The 20359-nt window shown below is 44.9% G+C and overlaps 1 protein-coding gene and 1 pseudogene across 1 annotated transcript in view; both read right to left on the reverse strand.

Annotated features, from left to right (window-relative positions):
• LOC102839197 (ras-GEF domain-containing family member 1C-like) overlaps positions 1–10868 on the reverse strand; it is a gene marked incomplete at its 3' end in the record, with an annotated part of 73818 nt that extends 62950 nt beyond the window's left edge. Inside the window, exon 1 of the mRNA XM_006877258.1 lies at positions 10740–10868. Coding sequence (XP_006877320.1) covers positions 10740–10868 — 129 coding nt within the window. The remainder of the gene's footprint in view (positions 1–10739) is intronic.
• Positions 10869–11006: 138 nt separating this feature from the next.
• Positions 11007–17103, reverse strand: LOC102839560 (annotated as a pseudogene).
• Between the last annotated feature and the right edge of the window lie 3256 nt (positions 17104–20359).

Raw genomic sequence — 20359 nt, forward strand, 5'->3', positions numbered from 1 at the left:
GATCTTCCTTATTCACTGTCCAGCTTTCGCATCCATATGAAGTTATTGAAAATATCATGGCTTGGGTCAGGCACACCTTAGTCCTCAAGCTGACATCTCTGCTCTTCAACACTTTAGAAAGTTCCTGTGCATTAGATTTGCCCAATGCAATACGTCGTCTGATCTCTTGACTGCTGCTTCCCCGAGTGTTGATAGTTCATCCAAGAAGAATGAAGTCCTTGACAAGTTCAATCTCTTCTCCATTGATAAGAATGTTGTTTATTGGTCCAGTGGTGAGGATTTTTGTTTTCCTGACATTGAGATGCACCATACTGAAGGCTGTGCTCTTTGATCTTCATCAGTAAATGTTTCAAGTCCTTTTCACTTTCAGCAAGCAAGGTTGCTGAAAACATTATTAGTATATTTTATTTGAAATTCTTCTTCCTATATTACTTTTGTTTACATGTTTCCTTTTTCTCCAGTTTTCTTGGTTTCTAACTGCCATGTCTGAGGAAATCACTGTTCGGAGATGAGGGTGAACAGTGAATCAGGAAGACTGTAGAAGAATTCATGCAATTCAGTTACGTTGTTGGAGGAGAGTATTAAAAGTACCATGGACTACCAAAAGAACAAACCAATCTGTGTTGGGAGAACCCTGATACTGGGTTTTGGGAAAGGAGCTTTAGGTCCAACTCCTAATCATTGCTACCCCTCTTAATTAGCTGGGTTCTCAGCTTTTACTACTCAGGCTGAAGGTTTGGCTCTATTGTTGATTATCACCTATCTGCTTGCAAGGTTCCTAAAATTTCTTGCTGTTTCTGCTATTCTGGTTGTTCTCCCCATCCCTGTGACTTAAAAAAAAAATGTTTTTAAACAAAGGTCTTATTACTGTATTTTAGTGGGTTTCAGGAGGGAGAAAGTGCTCATCCTGGCTTCTTGATGTTTCCTTTCCAGTGGGACTTGAGGTTGGCAGATGAAGGTTGGAGATGGGTACCTCCTAGTTGGGAGAACACTCCTCCCATCTCCCAGGGCAAGCCAGCTGAGGAGGAGCATGAGGCCACACCTGGAGCACATCTTTTGAGTCTGAATCCAGCTGCACCTGAAGTTAGCCCTGCTACTGGTCTCTATTTATATATAAAAAAAGTGGAGTCCCTTTTTTCATTTGACCGTTTAAGCTGGGTCTCTGTCACTTAAAGTGGAAAGAATTCTGATACTGAAAAATTGTCCCAGGTGGCACTCCTGCTTTCAGGAGTCACAAATATTCAACTTGGCCATAGATGCTTCAGAGGATACATGGCTTCATTTACCCCATGGAATACAGACAAGGGTGCGCCAGTAGAACAATCTCTTGGGATGCTACCTCTTTGTGAACTCAAAGATATTCCCCCCAAACCTCTTTTCTTCCTGGTGGCTCACCCCAGAACTCTCCTGCAAGTAGCCATTTTCTATTGGTTTCCCTAGCCTACTATTGTAAAATATATACTTGAGTGGGATAGAAAGAAATGTCAGGAGACATGATTATAGAAAGCTTATAAGCCCATCTTCACCTTATAACTGATTGGAATACCTAAAAGGGGTACTACAACTTGCCCAGTGAAATAGGTTTCTTGTGAAACTTTTGTAGTGTATAGGACCTTAGGTGGAATTCTGAGCCCCATCCAGAAACTTTTGAGGTGGGGCATTCCCACTAGAAAGGACAACCAGACCAGCCTGAAACCAGCCTGAGTAACAGAAGATACATCTTCAAAGAATGATCAGCAGGAAAAATCCAAAACAAAAATGGCAGTATGATTGGCTACTACAAGAATAAACAAGTTGTTTACTGGGGGGCCATCAAGGCAACCAATCAAGTCCCTTCAGGACAAACCCCTCCAAGACTGAAACTCAAAGGGAACACATGAGCAGGCATGTAAGCTTGCTGGCAACCACATTGGTCTACTGGTGAGTGGAAGAGGGGGAAAGGAAGCAATGAAGAAATGGGCTGAGTTCAACCATATTCCATAGACTCCCATTGACCTGGATATGAGAGAGAGAAGAGGAAGGGCTGCTTGGTCTGAAGTGTGGTAGGAGCTGGGTACTCTTGAGCCCATGGAAAAGGACATAGCCACAGAGAGCTAGAGCTGAGAGTGAAGTATCCAGCTGATACAAAGTGAAGGGAGATGCACAGGAACACCCAAACTTGCAGATAGTACCCATTTGACCTAACCTCAATGGCTTGATAATCAGAATTCGACTAGAGGAAGATTAAAGAAAAACAATTTTGATAAAGGAAATGAGTGTAAATTGCTACAGTTTGATTAACTTGCCCTCTACTTATGGATGTTGTTGTTGTTGTTGTTAAGTGCCTTCGAGTCGGTCCTGACCCATAGCGACCCTGTACAGGGTTTCCGAGGGTGTAAATCCTTACAGGAGTAGAAAGCCTCATCTTTCTCCCGCGGAGCGGCTGGTAGTTTCGAACCACTGACCTTAAGATTCGCAGCCCGATTCGTAACCACTACGCTACCAGAGCTCCTTATGGATGTAGTAGCTCAAAATACCAACTGAGAGGGAAAGAGTCTTCACATCAAATATCAGTCTTATCCCCTTTGTACACACGGTAGTTAGGGACAGGCAAGTTAGGCATTGGCTACCTAAAATGAGGGGGCAATAAAGACATGAAGTGCTTGGCTTACATGTTTTCAAGAGGGAGTTTAGTTTAAGAGTGTGTGGGGGAAGGTAGAGTCCCCACTGAGTAGTTTTCATCTTGTCTAGATGGGTCTGGTAAAAAAGAGATGGGGATACGTTTCTTATGATTTAAGATTCAATAGTGAGCAATTGTTATCTTGACCAACTGCGACTGTCACAACTGTAAAGGTAGAAGTTTTGTAACAAAAACAGGAGGGTAGTTAATTTTGCAACACAGAAACAGAGGACCCTAGGACCATCAAGAGAGAAGAACACAAGCAGAATGTGGGACCCTATCCAGAGAAGCAGGACACCAGAGATGGAGGCAGAGATGAGGACATGGAGAGAGAGAGCAGCTGAGGATTCTGGACTCATGGAAAGAAAGAGACTGGATGCTGGCAGCCAGGAGGCAAGCTTGCAGAATGTGCCCTTTGGTTATTTCGATTATTATATATTCCTGAATGTTTCTGTGTACATCACCCCCCCCCCCAAAAAAAAAAAAAAAAAAAACAGGAATGGAAGCAAATACTGTTGAATGATGATGCATGGAGAATATTGCAATCATTGCAATGAAACGATGATGTAAAGCCAATGTTCTCCCATGTAAACCATTACTCATTTTACAATAAAAGCTTAAAAAAAAAAAAAAAAAAAAAAGATACCATTCTCCCATATCTGGTCAGTGTCTGGAGCAACTTACGAGCGGTGAGGACTAGGATCCAATCAAGGCACCCACTTGTCTTCCACTTGGGTTCTAGAGCAACCAGGCTGGGCACCCCTGCTTGCCAGGTACCTGGACAGGTCATCAGCAAGAATGGACTCCACACTGGGAAGGGTATCTCGGTGTTGCTGACACACACTAGGCATCATCACCTGAAGTCACTCTACCTGGCTCCCTGCAGCAGAGTCTTCTGGGAAAAAACTCCCAAGCTGCCCACACCCATATTTCTTTTTTGTCATAATACAATCCCAGCATTTATGCTCAGGGAATCTACCTGCAAATGCCTATTAGCTCTGCTTCTAGGGAGAAAAATCCAGCTCCCATTTCAAAGAAACCAACTTAATCAAGTAGTATGTCTGTCATCAGTGATGCAGTATTAAGGAAGCTTTTAAAATGCCTTTAAATCTAAAAACTACAAAGCAAACCCTCTGGATACTAACCATTGTGAAAAAGAGTAGGAGAGTATTTTTCTATTCATGGTCTCATATCAGCAATAATGTATGCAGCTTACCAGCCCGTTTATAAAAGCCAGGCAGATCCCTAGTGTTGACTCATAAATGTACCCTAAAAATGCTTTAAGGCATTTTCCTAGATAGGCTGATATTTATATACATATAAATAGCAGCTGTCCTTATCACACAATGCAGCAGCATTAGGGAGATGTGTCAGAAGACAGAGGATAGAACACCAAGGAAGGGGCATATTTTATAATTTCATCAATTTATCATCATGATTAAGTTGGCATATGTCCTGCCTGGACACTCAAGGAATGTGGGGAAAGTATAATACCACTTAGAATATTTACCAGTTTCCCTCCAATATTTCCCTTTCTTCATTCCTCTTCCCAACTCACATAGTCAGCCAGTCTGTGCTCAGAGCATCATGGAAAAAGTATGGCTCCCCCACAGTCTTAGCTTAGGAAAATGTTTTCCAGACTTGGGAAAGAGGAAAGAATTGACAAGGTGCCCCTGAGAACTCAGGGATTGAGGGTCAGTGAGAAAAGGCCCCCTCTCTGCTTTGCTCCAGGACACAACTCTGGGGAAGTGAAAACCTGACCAGAGAGGTGAGTTGGAGCCACAGGCAGAGAAACTCAAGCCCATTTCCAAGGGAAGTGGCAAGATATAGCTGTCGGAAGGTTCTGCATCCATGTTAAGGGCTGACTTATGGACCCTCAAAATCAAAGTCCTAACCCTCAGTACCTGTAAATGTGAGCATGGTTTGGAAAAAGGATTTTTGAAGATGTTATCAGTTAAGCTTAAGGTCATACTGAAGGAGGATGACTCCTAACCCAATGTGAGTTGTTGTTAAGTGCTGTTGAGTCGATTCCACTCTTATAGATCCTGTACAGGGTTTCTGAGGAGCAGTTGGTGGGTTTGAACCTCTGATCTTATAGTTAGCAGTCCAGTGCTTATCCTACAAGGCCACACCAGGAAAAGTGATAGAGATTAATGATCAGTTTCAGAAAAAACTTATCTCCCTTTTGCCTTTTGGGTTAAATCAATTAATATTTGTACAAGTACAGTGTATCACCTACAGCTGGAAGTTTCCTCTACTAGTAGAATGGGGGTCAAATCTATATTGTGTTACTCTGTATTTGCCTTCTTAGAGCCAACAGGAAGGTAGCCATATGACTACTGAGGCAGAAATTCAAGTAATATACCTGCAAACCAAGGAACACCTAGAATTTCTAGGAACCACCAGAAACTAGACAGATTAAAAAAAATAATAATAATAGGATCTCCCCCTAGAAACTTCAGATAGTGCATGTATGAGGTTTGGAATCACCTTATGGGGCCTTTGTTCTTGGTTTTTTTGAAAAACAACTTAGGGGATTTCCTAAGTAATTGACTATTCTCCCCCAAACCCAAAGATTTGTTATTTTTTGCTGGTCTGGCTAGGAATCCCACCTATTAATTTATGAGAAGCAAGTGGACTGGCTAATAAAAACCTTAGAACACAGAGGTCTGGGGCTTCCTGGTTGATGAGAGTGGACAGGTATCAAACATCCTTTGGGACATGTAAGAACCACACTGAAAACCCTCCCAGACCTGGGTGGGAGCTGTGTCAGTTGAAAGGCTGCACCAGCTGAGAGGTGGCAGCTTGTTGAGTTGAGGAATGAAAGCAGGATGGCCAGAGAGGCAGCACTGGTCAGGAGAAGCGGTACTGGCCAAGAAAGGCCAGCTGAGAAGCAGCAATGGTGGTGGCCAAGAGTGGCACTGTGGAGAAACATCATGGAGGATTTCCTTGTTGAAGAGCTGCTGCTGTCCTGACAGCTGGTCTAGTGAGGAGCTTTTCTGCTCTAAGAGTTGGCTGACAGCTGTTCTGTCCAAGAACTATCCTGATTACTGTAGGGAGGGACCCATTCAGACATTGTCTATATACCTCTTTCTGACACTAAACTTGAGTGGTAACCTATCACTTCTGATTGTATCTTTTTATCCTACTAGAAGCCTTGGTAACTCAGTGGTTAAAGTGTTCGGCTGCTAACCAAAAGGTCAGTAAGAACTCATGAGCTGCTCTGTGGGAGAAAGATGTGGCAGTCTGCTTCCTCACCCTGCCTGCCTCTTCAGAATCTCAACTCAAGGCAATATAGAGAAAAACACTGCCATGGTGCTTCAGGCATGGGGAGCTCAGATTGAGCCTTCCATGTCATAAGCCTTCTAAGATTTACAGCCTCGGAAACCCTATAGGGTGCCTATGAATCAGAATTGATTATATGGAAATGGGTTAGGTTTTGTGTTGGTTTAGGTACCTTAATAAATCCTATAACCATAAGTTTAGGCTGTAAGCTCACTGAGTCATTTCATATCAAATTCAGCAGAGAAAAGCAGTGTTGTGGAGGAGCAGCTGGTATCAAAGATAATGGAGAAGTTGGAAAGTGGAGATATACTTGACCTCTACCTCATCTGAACTAACTTTATGTTGATTCTTATTCATAAAATTATCCAGTTAGCATGGCCTTGCCAATATCTTGATTTTGGTTCTAGTGTTAAGAAAAGGAGCTCTGTAGTGGTTACGAGTTGGGCTGCTAACCTCAAGGTCAGCCGTTAGAAAATACCAGCCTCGGAAACCTGTACAGGGTTGCTGTGAGTTGGAACTGATTCCACAGCACGTAACCACCACCAGTCTCCAGAACAAGACGACTAAATTCCTGCTGCTTTGTTATGGCAGCCCTAGGAAACTAATACAACAGCTTCACAGAGGTCCAGCAAGGGCAGCTTGGTGGGAGTCAACCCAACGAACTGTTGGGTTCAATGTCACCAAAAGGCCAAGAATGTGGCTTACCTTTGGGGACCAGTGCAAAAACCAGATGAGACTTAGAAGGCTAATGACATGAAGGCTCGATCTCAGCTCCCCATGCCTGACTACCATACAGTGTTGTTCTCCAGGCAGTGAGTGAGGAGGCAGGCAGGGTGAGGAACTGAAAGGAGGCCACAAGCAGGTATGAGATGTGTGAACTCGATACAATCTCAATCTTCTCTCTGCTTCTTGAATTCTTGCTCTTGCATCTGTACTTTTGTAGTTGCAGCTCTCTCAGGCAGGAGAATCCATCCCTCTTCACATGACCAGCTCCTGCTTGTTATCAGAGGTAAGTGGATACCATACCGTCTCTTCTGCAAGGCCTTCTCAGATCACATGTGTAGACATGCCTCCAGTGGACACTCACTATTACATCTCTGACTTATTTTCTTCACAGTTATTGGTTATTTAGAAGTGTGTTGATTAATTTCCAAGTGTTTGGGAACAGTTTGTTCTTTATTTGATTTCTAATGTAATTCATTATGGTGGGAATGACACTTCATATAATACAAAAATCATACTTTTATGATTTCAATTCCTTTACCTTTGTTAAAGTGAGCTTTATAACCCAAGATAAGATTTAACTTGGTGAATATTCCATGTGTACTTGAAAAGAATGTAATTCTGCTTTTGTTGAGTGTAATGCTATAAAAATATAATTAGTTAAGATTCTTCTATATCATTACTGATTTCTATCTATTAATTCTAATGATTAAAGAGAAGAGTGTTGAAGTCTCCAACTATTTTTGTGGGTTTGTTGCATATAGATATAGCAACTGAAATACCACAGCTTGGATCAGACACATCTTAGTTCTCAAAGTGACATCTTTGCTTTTTAACAGTCTAAAGAGGTCTTTTGTAGTAGATTTGCCCAGTGCAATGTGTCATTTGATTACAATACATGTACTTTCATAGTCTACTTAGAATGAATATTTTATCTCCTCAAACAGAATATAGAAAACATTTGATCATGTAGTAACTTATCTTTTCCCATTTAAAAGATTAACAGTCTTGAAAATCCTAACAGGGTCACTATGAGTCGGAACCAACTCAACAGCACTTAACAACAACAAAATGTTGCATACACATATGTTGAAAATCCTATCTGACTCTGGTAGTGGAGTGGTTACGAATCAGGCTGCGAGCTGCAAGGCCAGCAGTTCGAAACTACCAGCGTTTCCGCGGGAGAAAGATGAGGCGGTCTGCTCCCGAAAAGATTTACAGCCTCGGAAACCCTGTGTAGGGTCGCTATGAGTCGGAACCGACTCCACGGCACACAACAACAACAACATCTGACAATACTATCATCTTTGTTTTCAATTATCAAACATTTTTTAATTGAAGGGAAGTAGACTATAGAGCTATTTATCATTTCTGTTGCTCTTCCTTCGCTCCAAATATTATAAATTTCCTTATGGTATCATTTCCCATCTAACAAAAGAACTTCTTTTAACAATGCTTTTAGGGCAGACTTGTTGGCAACAAATTCTCTTTGTTTTCATTAAGCTGAGTATGTTTTTATATCACTTTTATTCCTGAAGGATATTCTTAATGGATATAGAATTATGGGTGATTTTTTTTTTTTTCTTTTAGCATTTAAAAAGTGTTGGTCCACTTCCCTCTAGTTTCCATGATTTTTAATGAGACATTCACAGTAATTTGAGTCATTCTTCTGTTATAATTAAAGCATCACTTATCTCTTACTGATTTCAAGATGTTCCTTTTATCTTTGGCTTTCAGTAGTTTAATTATGATGTGTCTGAGCATAAATTTGTGTGTGTGTATTTTATCTGTATTGGATGAAGTACAGCCAGAATGCTCCTTAAAAGCAAGAATGGAAAGACTTTATCTCTCATACATCAGACATATCATCAGGAGGGACCAGTCCCTGGAGAAGTGCTTGGTAAAGTGGAGGTTCAGTGAAAAAGAGGAAGACCCTAGAAAGATGGGTTGGCACAGTGGCAGTAGTAATGGGCTCAAGGGTAACAATTGTGAGGATGGCATAAGATCAGGCAGTGTTTCATTCTGTTGTGCATAAGGTCAGGATGAGATTGAAACTGACTGAAAAGCACCTTACAACAACTACACCCTGTTTGGGATTAAACTTATTTTGAGGTTCTTGAATGTGTATGCCTGAATACATCAGGTATTTCTAATATTTGCATCAGTTTTGTATTGATATTTATTGACTTTTCTTCTCCCATGTGAATTGGGATTTTTCTGCCTTTTCATATGTAAAGCAATTGTGGCTGGTATCCTGGACATTTTGAATACCACTTTGTGGACTTCTGGGTCTTATTTAAATCCTATGGACAGTGCTGTTATTTTTAAATTAAGTAGGCAATTGAGCCTACTGTTGGGCTCACACCAAAAATTTTTACTAACCTTCTATGAGTTGTGGTTTCAATGTCAGTTCTTTTCAAAATCTTTGAATTGTTAAGCAAATTTGTCTAAAATGTGTGCCCTTCATGGGCCGATCTGAAGTCTGGGAGGTAGTTTATTTTTGACATCAGCTATCAGTCTGTGGCATGCTGTTTAGGGTCCGATTTACATTTGTGCAGCTCGGGGATAAGCTCAGGAGTTCATAAACAAATTTATGGGGCAGCTCTCCTGAGCTCCACCCTCCCTGCAATCTGTTATTTTTCTGGTTTCCTGAGGCTCTCTTTCTCAGTCCCCTATCTAGAAGCAGGACTTTATTTACTCTATTCTGCTGTGTACTTCCTATGACTAAGCCTGAATCCAGGGCCAGATGATGGGAGAACAGAGTGAGAAAGAAAAGCAACTAGCCCACCCAACTTCTTTTGGGTACCAGTTCCTCCTCTCTGAGAGGAAAATTTCCCTTGCAGGCCCCATGCAATGTTCCCATGACATTGCTTATGGGTTGGGGTACAAGCAAGCAGATGAAAGACAATGAATGAATGAATGAATGGATGGATGAATGAATGAATGGAGTTTCTCCACTCCTTCTGAATGTTAAGAGACCCTTTCTTGCTGCTTGAACTAGAACCAGATTGAGGACACTTCCAGGTTTCAGACTGCCCTGAGTTGATGCTGGGGGATTCAAGAGGACACAAAATGAGAAATTCACTGCCAATTCAGTGGTACTTCAAGTTCTGGTCTTTCTCCCAAATCTGCCTGCTACTATTTAGTTTTCAGAGTTCTCAAATAGTAGTTCCATGCATTCTGCCAGAATTTAAGCTACAGTCAGTGGGAGAGATAGAGTTAGGGCCTGTTTATGCAATCCAAAACCAGAACTCTGCTGATTACATTTTATTTTGTAATTTTATTCTTCAAAAAAAATTAAGGTTTGTTTCATTACATTAATGTTTATGGTCACCTTCTATTTATGGGAAATGATGCTAACTGAAAGGTTGGAAGAAAAGTCTGGTGATCTACTTCTGATCCTACAGAACCCAGTTCTACTCTAATCCACATGGGCTTGCCATGAGTTCGAATTGACCTGATGGCACCTGGCTCACTGCCTTCACTCTGTCCCACAGCTCGTGTCCTCCTGAGGCTCACAGTGGTGGGACTTTCGGGCATGTAGGAGGAGAAGCAGGGTCTCTGTCCTTGAAGATCCCACAGGCTGCTGAGGATACTGGGCAGTCAGTACCAGGTGCCTAATCACAGGCAAGATCACATCAGTCCTATGAAGACACTATTGTTGTCCTCAGTCTAGGGACAGCCAACAAGGAGTTGGAAGGAAGGTGATTTGGTCAAGGACAGGTGGTATGGCTAAGTCTTCAAGAAGGGAGGCTGAGATGGGAAAAATGACGATGGACCTCAGGTCTCAGGGGCAAGGTGGGGGAATACAAGGAAGGCCTTTCCCCAGGTGATAGGGACTGCTGGGAGTAGGGAGAGCCCAGTGGTGGGCTAAGGCACAAGCTCTGGTAGCTACAATGGTCCACCCTGGCATCTGGTCCCTCAGCTTCTTGGCCACCAGAATAGCCAATAGGGAACAGGAGGTTGTCCATGGGATCTAGGCACCCAGGCCATGTTCTGGATGGAAAAATGGCCAAACTGGTTTCTTCTTCACATTCAGCATTAATATGAATGTGGCAGAAGTAAAAAGTACAAGCTGGCTCAGACTGTCCACAGTTTCCACCGCCTCAAAAGGATGTGCTGTCTTGCAGCAGAGCATGTTCCTGGACGTAGGTGACTGCCGCCAGTCCACTTGCAGACCAAGTGACTGTGAGGATGTCATGCCGCTCCACATTCCCCAAACATTACACATGTCTTTGACATAGCCACAAAAGGGACAGACAGACAGACCCAGGGCTGCTTCCTTATGCTCTATCAGCAGAGACAGTGAACAAGTAGATAGTGAACAAGGAATGGTGCCTTAGCGGGCTCCAGATCTCACGGTGGCAGATGGGATGGGAGCTGTGGATCCAGTACCTGGGGAAGGGGGCAGAGAACACATTCACTCCCAGGACTAGAAGGGAAGCAGGCAGGGGGCACTGTGAGCAGAGGATCTATGGCAAGCTCCCAGTCAGGTAAGTCCACTCAGGTTGGTAATCACAAATTCAGGAGAGCTCACAGGCCTGAAGCAAGGTGGAGGGCTAGACTCATCCAAGGAGGGTGGGCTGTGGAGTGGACTGAGAAGACTGCAAGGAGTGCCCATGGAACCTCTTGCCTGGGAGGGAGGGAAGTGAGAACCCTAGGGAGGTGACGATACATTTTGGACACAGCTATCAAGGAAGAAAGGTCCCCTGAGCAGCAGGGGTTAGAGGGAGAACTGACAGGGCTGGTAGTCTGGGAGAAGGGGATGGGTGGTAGGTGGATGTGAGCATTGAGGGTGTGCAAAATCATCAGGGTGCCTTCCTGAGCCTCAGTTTCCCCCATGCACACTGGGAATACTAAATCCATGTAAACATGGAGAGGCTGTGAGTGCACGTCCCAACACAGCTCTGGGATCTGAGTGGCCAGCTCTGTCACTGGTTGCATCACATGAGCTGAGCTCACCTTCCCCAACCCAGCTCCCTCCTGTGGTCCATGAAGACCCACCTGATCATGCTCCATTCCTACCTGTCTGACTTTGTCCCTTAACTCTCCCCTTCTCTCCACATGGCCTCCAGTGATTGCTCTTCTTCATTGGTCCTTCCCAAGCCTTGGCCTGGCACCTCGTCCTCCTCCATCAGAGATGCACCTCTACCTCTATGGCTCTGCCCTCAATCACTCTACACCTACCCTCATTCCTCTTGACATTGATCCCAGTCAAAAGTTATTTATTTGCTTGTTTGTCACGTGTCTTCATCATGGGGTAGGTTGGGGAGCAGCTATGGCTGTACCTTCAGCACATAAAATGGAGGCAGCACATAGTAGGTGCTCAAGAAATACTTGCTGTGTGAATGCCTGAGTGACAGTGAATGAATGCATGGAAGGCAGTTGCTGGGAGATGAGTGGATACAGCAGCATGCGGTGGAGGAGGCTGGGTGGCAGAGAGGGGGCAGAATGTGCTCATCTGGGCCTGGCGTGTAGTCAGGGTGACAGTGGGGACCCGCTGCTTCTGAGGAGCTGGCCAGCTGGGTGGCAGCTGCAGGGGGTGGGGCATGGCCTGTGTCCTGAGGGGGAACAAGGGTCTATTTACCACAGAGAATGAATATCAGGCTCTGTGTGGAAAACACATTTGCCACAGGGGCATGTGAAGCCAAAGATTTGGGGGAAGAAAGTTCTAACTGTTCCTGGGCTGAGATGCTTTTTTAAAACTCTCACTTAGATTAAATGGTCCAATTTGTCTGCTCTTGCCTGCTTTGGTGGGGTCACAGTAAGTGCCCTGGCGAGGCCAACCACCTCTCTTTCAACTCCTCAGTTTTCACAGGTTCCTCTCCTATCAAACCTTCCCTTGGCTATGGGGTCCCAGGATGGAGCTAGGGCTTTCCCACACCCTCATCATCCCACCTGTACCACGACCCCTAGCTGGCTGTCTATACTTGCTGACTCTGACCCTTTTGCATGCTGCAGCCAAAACAAGGTATACCCCAGTCACAGCAGGTTTTGCCCCTTTGTCTGGCTTCCATTGTCCTCAGGGCCAAGTCTGGGACATTGGGACCTCTGTAGGATCTGTCCCTATTCTGGGCTCTGTTCCCTGAATTCCTGAAAGGCTGCCAACTCCGTGTGTCCCTGCACAGTGGCCACCTCTGTGCTTTCCTAGCCTCTCATCTCAGCATCACCACACTGTTGGGGGGCTGAGTCTACAGAGCTCTATAATCTGTGGTCTACCTCTTGTAGATGGAGTCAGCAGCACCCCTCAGTGGCCTTCTGTCTAACCAGAGCCTGCAGGCTGCCCTTGAGTTCCAGAGCCTGAACCTCAAGATGTTGTTGTTGTTAGGTGCCATCGAGTCAGTACTAACCCAAAGTGACCTTATTCACAGCAGAACAAAACACTGCCCGATCCTGGGCCATCCTCACTACTGTTGCCACGCTTGAGTACACTGATGCTGCTACTTGGCCAATCCATCTCGTTGGGGGTCTTCCTCTTTTCCTCTGACCCTCTACCTTACCAAACATGATATCATTCTCCAGCGACTGGTCCCTCCTGACAATATGTCCAAAGTATGAGAAACGAAGTTTGGTCATCTTGGTTTCTAAGGAGCACTCTGGCTGCACTTCTTCCAAAACAGATCTATTAGTTCTTTTGGCAGCCCATGGCACTTTCAGTATTCTCCTCCAACACCATAACTCAAAGGCATCAATTCTTGTATGGTCTTCCTTATTCACTGTCCAGCTTTCGCATGCATATGAGGTTATTGAAAATACCATGGCTTGGGTCAGGCGCACCTTAGTCCTCAAGCTGACATCTTTGCTCTTCAACACTTTAAAAAGGTCCTGTGCAGCAGATTTGCCTAATGCAATACATCATTTGATCTCTTGACTGCTGCTTCCGTGAGTGTTGATAGTTGATCCAAGAAAAATGAAGTCCTTGACAACTTCAATCTTTTCTCCATTGAGAAAAGCACCTCAAGCAGTGCCCCCAAATTCCAGGATATAGAACCCAACAAAGACACAATGACCAGGGCATCCTCCTTCTAAGAACCTGGTAGCCTTCCCTTACACCGTAGCCATCCCCTGTACCAACTCCCTCAACCTCTTTGGAGCGGAAAGGTCATCCTCGGCTGAAGTTTCATGGCCTCTAACCCTATGGTTTGGTGCTGTGGTCTAATGCGTCAGACTGCAAAGTCGTTTGTACTGCAAGGACGGTGGTTCAAGCTCACCAGCTGCTCCTTGGAAACTCTATACAGGGTCGTTATGGGTCGGAATCGACTCGACGGCACTTAACAATAACAACAACAACCCTATGGTGGTACTGTGGACTAATGTGTCAGACTGCAAAGTCGTTTGAACTGCAAGGTCGGTGGTTCAAACTCACCAGATGCTCCTTGGAAACCCTATACACTGTTGCTATGAGTCGGAATCGACTTGACGGCACTTAACAACAACAAGCTGCAAGATCCTAGGAGTCTTAGCTCTCCAACTATGAGACCTGATCAAAGCTTCAAATGAGGGGAATTGTAACCAGTCTGTAGATGCATGCTCAGCCTGGGCAGGCACCTACAGGGAATGTGAGGGGAATGAGGGGAACTTTGGCAGTGGCTCTCACATTCAGATACTGGAGCATTCTGGGAAGGGAACATCCACAGGGACCGTGGTCCACCTCCCCCAAGCTCTGGAAACCCAGACTCAATCCTGTGAGAAGACAAGGACCAAATCAAATTCTGAAGCTGTTTTCTGGGCCTAGGGATGTGTTTTCAGCAAAATTTAAAATTCTCGGAATATATTATTGTTTCATTTGAGAGCTACCGCTGTGCTTGGCAGATGCTGCCTGGGCCTCCAACTCCTGTGCCCCCCACCCCAGATTCAGCCTAAGCTGTCTCCTGAGCTGTAGCGACACTGCCCCCACCACAGCCAGCAGGAGTCGGAGGCAAAAATAGCCAATTCCTTCTCCAAGTGTCTGCATGAGTCACCCACACCTCCTGACAAACACCTCTCAGGCACTTTCAAGAACGGGAAACATTTGGCAAAAATAAACACTTTGTTTTCTAGCTGCGGCTTCTGGGAGGTCATTTCAAAGAGTGGTCTCCAGAGGACATGCTTGGGAGGCTTAAGGGTCTACTCTGTGGGCTGCGCTGGCTCGTGAGACGGAAGCAGGGACAAGGTAGGGTGAGGAGAAGAGGTCTTGCCTGCTGACAGCCCTGCACCTTTCTGAGCCTCATTTTCCACATCTGTAATGTGGGCTCCTATTGGGATTAGGGGTGTGGTCAGTGCTCCTTACCCAGACCCACTCTGCCCCTGCACCTGAAGGTGGACCAAGGAGAACCAATTGGGGATGCCTTCTCTGCGATGAGTGGCACAGTGGGAAAGGTGACCACTGGATGTCCCTGCCTCCCTCGGCACCTAGGTTCTTGCCATGCCAAGTCAGGTAGTCATCCCACCTTGCTGCCCTGCCTCTTGGGTGCCACTTGTGGGGGTATGTCCCTCCATCACAGCATGTTTTCACTGCCTCTCCTGAACCCACAGTACTGGGCCTGGCTGAGTGTAACAGGGGCTGCCAGAGTCCTAGGGATCAAGGCATGGCTAAGAAAATCAGGGGACAGAGGGGTAGGGCTCCCAGTAATCAGGACATAGAAGCTACAACTCCACAGAGTCCAGGCTGAACCTGCCATTTCCCCTTTCCTCACTCCAGTTCTGAATCCTGCCCAGCGCAGGTGTGGTAGCCTCTCCACCTAACCCACCCTGAGTTTTCACAATCTGTCTCCATGCCTTTACACAGCTGGAGCTCCCTTTGGATTGCCCTTTCCCTACCAATTTGCCTTCCCAAGCCCCTCGAGGGACACCCATTGTCCATTCACCAACCCCTCTCTAGTTGCAGAGTCCTTTTGCAGGGCAGCCTTCTACACTTGTTCCTGATAGGGCCTGCTGTTCTGTCTCTCCCACCTGCTCATTCACTCCTCCATCCCAGCATTGGTTCTAGTGGACACCTGCCAAATGCAAGCCTGGGGATCACTCAGGGTCAGTCATCTGACCTGGTTCAATGTCCCTCTCTGCACAATGCCCTTCTTTTGAGTGTGAGAAATACATAGGTAACAAAATATTTGCCATTTCAGTATTTTTTATACGCACAATTCAGGGACATTAACTGTGTTCCTCATGTTGTTCAGCCATCAGCACTACTGGTTTCCAGATTTTTCCAACACCCTTAACGGTGTCTCCTCACATTAATTCTTCCTTTGAAAAACAAAATTAGATTGTCTAATTACTTTCCACAAACAAAAAAAATTCTGCCCACCTACTGATAATACCCCAATCTCCGAACAGCTAGTCAATGCATTGGTTTTACAACTGTCTGGGAATGTTCACCTTCTTCCAAATCGTCATTGGCAAAGTTTCTGGTAGATTCGCTTTTCATTTGGTGAAGAATTTTCATGGATCCTTTAAACACCACATGTAATGTTGGGTACTCCAACATTTGTTCTTCAAATTGTCTAGAAGATTTTGACAATGATCCAGATTATAATAAATTAATAAATTTTTTACATATATTCAACCTACGTTAAAATTTGAATACCAGATTGAGGGCGGATATAGACTTTCAACCTTGGATAAATTACAGGATCAGACTTTTTAGGATCAATACATGTTCTTAGGATTTCATTAATAGTGTTTTTATCTGGCATCCTTTTTTTTTTTATATTCTCAACTGGACTTTAAAGAAACAGGAGCTTCACAAGCCAAGAAAACTGTTGATTTTCCTTAGAAAATTTTTGAGTTTTCTTTTCTCTTGAATCCAATTGGGTAGAAGTTTTAAGCAAATACCTTGCTTCTAGGTGCTATTTCAGATAGCACATACGTTCATTTCCTATTGGTATTTTCAAAAAAGTGTCTGTAGAAATACAGTCTGCTGTTTTTGCCACATCTTCCAAAAACTGATAATGACTTAGAAGATTCATTTCAATAAATTGTTGTATGGAAACAAATGCAATTTTATCTCAAACTCCATTGCATGTCAATTCTGTTTTGTTTCTTTACACAGAAATATCACATACAATGTGAACATCTGCACTTTGCTTCTTCAATACCACACATTTCACACCTTGGCATGGCTAGTTTTTGCTTGCTGTATATTGAGGAATTGATCAGACTCTTCTTCCATCTTTGTGTCACCCATCACTTTTTTTGTCAGGAAATCTTTCTCTTCTTCTACATAAATTCCATCATTATTCCTCCTTTATGTTCTTGTCAGTCAAAATCTCTTCCTTTAGTATCTCAAATTTAACATCCTTCTCCTCCTTTACTTCTAGCCAGCCCATAACCTCTTCCTTTATGTTCATTTTCTCCCATCTTTTCTTCTCTTCTCACCAAGCTAAAACTCACCTCCTGTCTCACCTCCAATGTATTTTCTCATCCTTCACCTGAGGCCCATCCTCTATCTCTTGTTTCATTCACTGTGCATCCAACTTGCATTATTCTTCTTGTATTTCTGATCCATCAGTAATTTCTTGCTTTTCAGCCTTTAGATCCACTTGCATGTCCTCTGCCCTTTGTCCACTTTCCCCCTCCATCCCATTCTTTCCATTGCTGTCAGTCTACTTTCCTCCTTTCAACTGCAGGCCCCACCATTCCTACTAAGTCCTTTACTCCCTCCCTGCACAACTCAGGTCTTAGACACACACCCTCAGTTCCATTCATTCAATCTCCTCTTGAAGCCCCTTTAGTTCAGCAGCAAATTCCATCAACCCACAGCCCTTGATTTCTACTGGAATTTGGCCACTCCCATGCCATGAGTGAATTACCCAAACTAAGACTTCAAAATACTCTTTTAAACTGGGAATTTGCTGACCTTGTTTATACCAGAGTTTCTGTCTTCTCTCAGAAGCTCAGAGGCTGAGGGGTTGGTTCTGAATTCATGTCCACTGGCAAGAGCTGAGCGGTTTCACTCCTCCAGGGGCATCCTCTTTAGAGGAACACAGGCCAGGGGTCTTGGCATGTGGTGGGTCTTACCACACTGTGGAGAGCAGACCTCGCACTGATAGTTTAAGGCAGATACAGCCATGTGAACTATCACTTCCTGGACCATTTTATACTAACCAGAGGTATCTGTCATGAGTATGGAAAATTGCAATTAACAGAAAGAAGACTTTCATCCCTCACCTACCTCAGTTTTGAAATCTGGAGGACAAGTTACACGTGTGAGTATTTTGGTGCTGGGAATCCATGACTTGGATGCACAGGTGCAGGGAGCCAAGACACGTGGCTGGGCCCAGGTGTGGGCAGACATGCACTACAGGCAGGAGACTGGTGCCAAAGCTGCCTTTCCTCCTCAAAGATGAGCATGCCCAGTGTGGGACCTGACAAATGGTGAATGACACGGAGCAGGACCATTTCTCTACAGTAACTCGAAGAAGCAAGAAGCTGCTTTTAGATACATCTCATTCTTGTTATAAGAGGAGGCTCTCACAGTGAACTTTAACAAATTCGTCATCATCTTTTCTGGGAAGAGCAAGGGAAGATGAAGTCATTAGTGTTATAATAAGACAAAGAAACATACTGTTTTCTCTGGCTTCTTTCAGAAATGCAGAGCAGGCAGAGAAAAGGCCCTTGTCAGGAGCCGGGAGGATATGTGTGTGTATGTGTTTGTCTTTCTGAATTCCTAGCCTGGTGGATCTACACAGAATTCTGGGTACAGTTTTTCTCTGGCTGCAACCTCTGGGATAGTCATGCCCATGCCTATGGCTGACACGCAGACATTATGTGCACAAACATGCGGATGTGGATGTGGTTCCCTCACAACCTGTTGCAAAGCAGTTTTGTTGTTACCTGCATTTCACAGAGGGGAGACTGAGGCTGAAAGAGGTCACCAAGCTGATATGATGTCGAGTAGTAGGAAAAGTATTTGAGTGCTAACAACAACATGGGGACACTGGAGCTTGCTCCCCTCAGTTCTTCTCTGACATGCATGAGTTCACCATGAATTTGGAGTTGATTGTAGAGCCACTCCACCCAGCCCCCTCCAACCCTGAGACTTGTAATTGTCAGGGTGAAGCACTGGCCAGTCCTGGCTGGGGTCTCTTCTTGAGTCTGGCTGCTGACTCCCACCCATCTTGGTCAACATGGCCTCCTGGAGGAAAGCCTGTAGGACAAGAGGGATTTCTGAGTGACTGCAACTTTGCTGACATTGAAGGGGGAAGGGGTGAGACCTTGGGGGTGAGAATGAAGGGCTGAGGCAGGGGCAGGGGTGGGGCAGGAGGTAGACACTGGCAGAGGGCTACAGAGTGACCAGGGTACTCCCAGGAACATGAGGAAGAATGCATCTGCCCACCAGACCTCTGGCCCAGCCTCACTGATTCTTCCAAGTGCTGTTCCACATCCTCACCCTGTGAAGTAAGTGTCTGACCTGGCTTTCTCACTTACTAGTCAAGCTAAATTCACTAAGGGCTCTGGAATTTCCCCAAAGAAACAGGCTCTTAATTGTCTTCAGTTTTGATCTCCTCTTAGCTGTAGGAGCCCTAGCTAGGATAGGCCCTCAGATGAGTGTCTGTCTGGTTCCTCTTTCCAGGCCATAGCAGCACACTGGCAGAATGGGACTGGTATGCAAAACCCACACATTGAGGAGGGCCCTGGGCTTGCCTCCCAATCCTGTGCCAAGACTCAGCCCTGCTACAGCTGCCCAAGGTCATGGGCCTCTGAGGCTTCTGCCTGCTCAGCATCTGTTCCTTGTCCTTCAGACAACAGAACCCATTTTGTCTTCCCTCTCTTGTTTGTGGTAGAGGGGCACATGACCCTGGTGCCACTACAGCCAGGAATTGCCTTGGCCTGTGATATGATCCAAGCCTGGTCACTCAGTGCATTCCATGCCCCCAGCCTAAGAGCTAGACTCAGGGGCAGGCATGTCACCTGGGGCCTACCAGATCCAGTTCTTGGGATGTTTCTTTGAACTGTTAGAGCAGAGCTTCTATCTCTGCTCAAGTCAAGGGAAACATAGGATGTGAAGTGTGAAGTTAGTGAGGGTGTTCTTGTGAAAGGAGCCCATGTGCAGAAAGCACAGCCAAGAGTCAGGGAGACTGCATTTGAATGGGTAAAAGGGGAAATAATGTTAAGATGCTTGACTGTCTTTTGAATCTTGGTTTCCCTTGTCTACCATTGTAAAATAGACACTTGATGGGGAGAGAAAGGAATAGACAGAAGCATCACAATAGAAACCTTGTAAGTCTGTCTTCAGCCAATAACTGACTAAAATACCTTAAAGGGGGCTAGAACTTCCCCAGTGAAGGAGGATTCCTGCAGAGTCTCTGCATTGCATAAGACCATAGGTGGAATCCTGAACCCCATCCAGAATCTCCCTAGGTGGGAAATTTCCACTTGAAAGGACAATTAGACCAGCCTGGAGTGGCTAGAAGATACTTTGTGAAAGAAAGACCAAAGACCAGCAGGAAAAATAAAAAACAATAACGGCAGTCTGATTGACTACTACAAGAACAAGCAAGCTGTTTGCCCTGCAGCCATCAAGGCAAGTAGTTGGATCCCCTCACAGCAAACCACTGTCCAAGACTATGACTCAAGGAGAATACACGAGCAGGCTTGTGGTCTGGCTGGTGACCACATTGGTCACTGATATGAGGAAGTGGGGGGAAAACAGCAATAAAATTGTGAGCTAAGTCCGACCATGTTCAATAGACTCCTATGAACCCAGGTGGAGAC

Source organism: Chrysochloris asiatica, unplaced genomic scaffold (assembly GCF_000296735.1).
Source record: "Chrysochloris asiatica unplaced genomic scaffold, ChrAsi1.0 scaffold00450, whole genome shotgun sequence".
Taxonomy (NCBI): Eukaryota; Metazoa; Chordata; class Mammalia; order Afrosoricida; family Chrysochloridae; genus Chrysochloris; species Chrysochloris asiatica.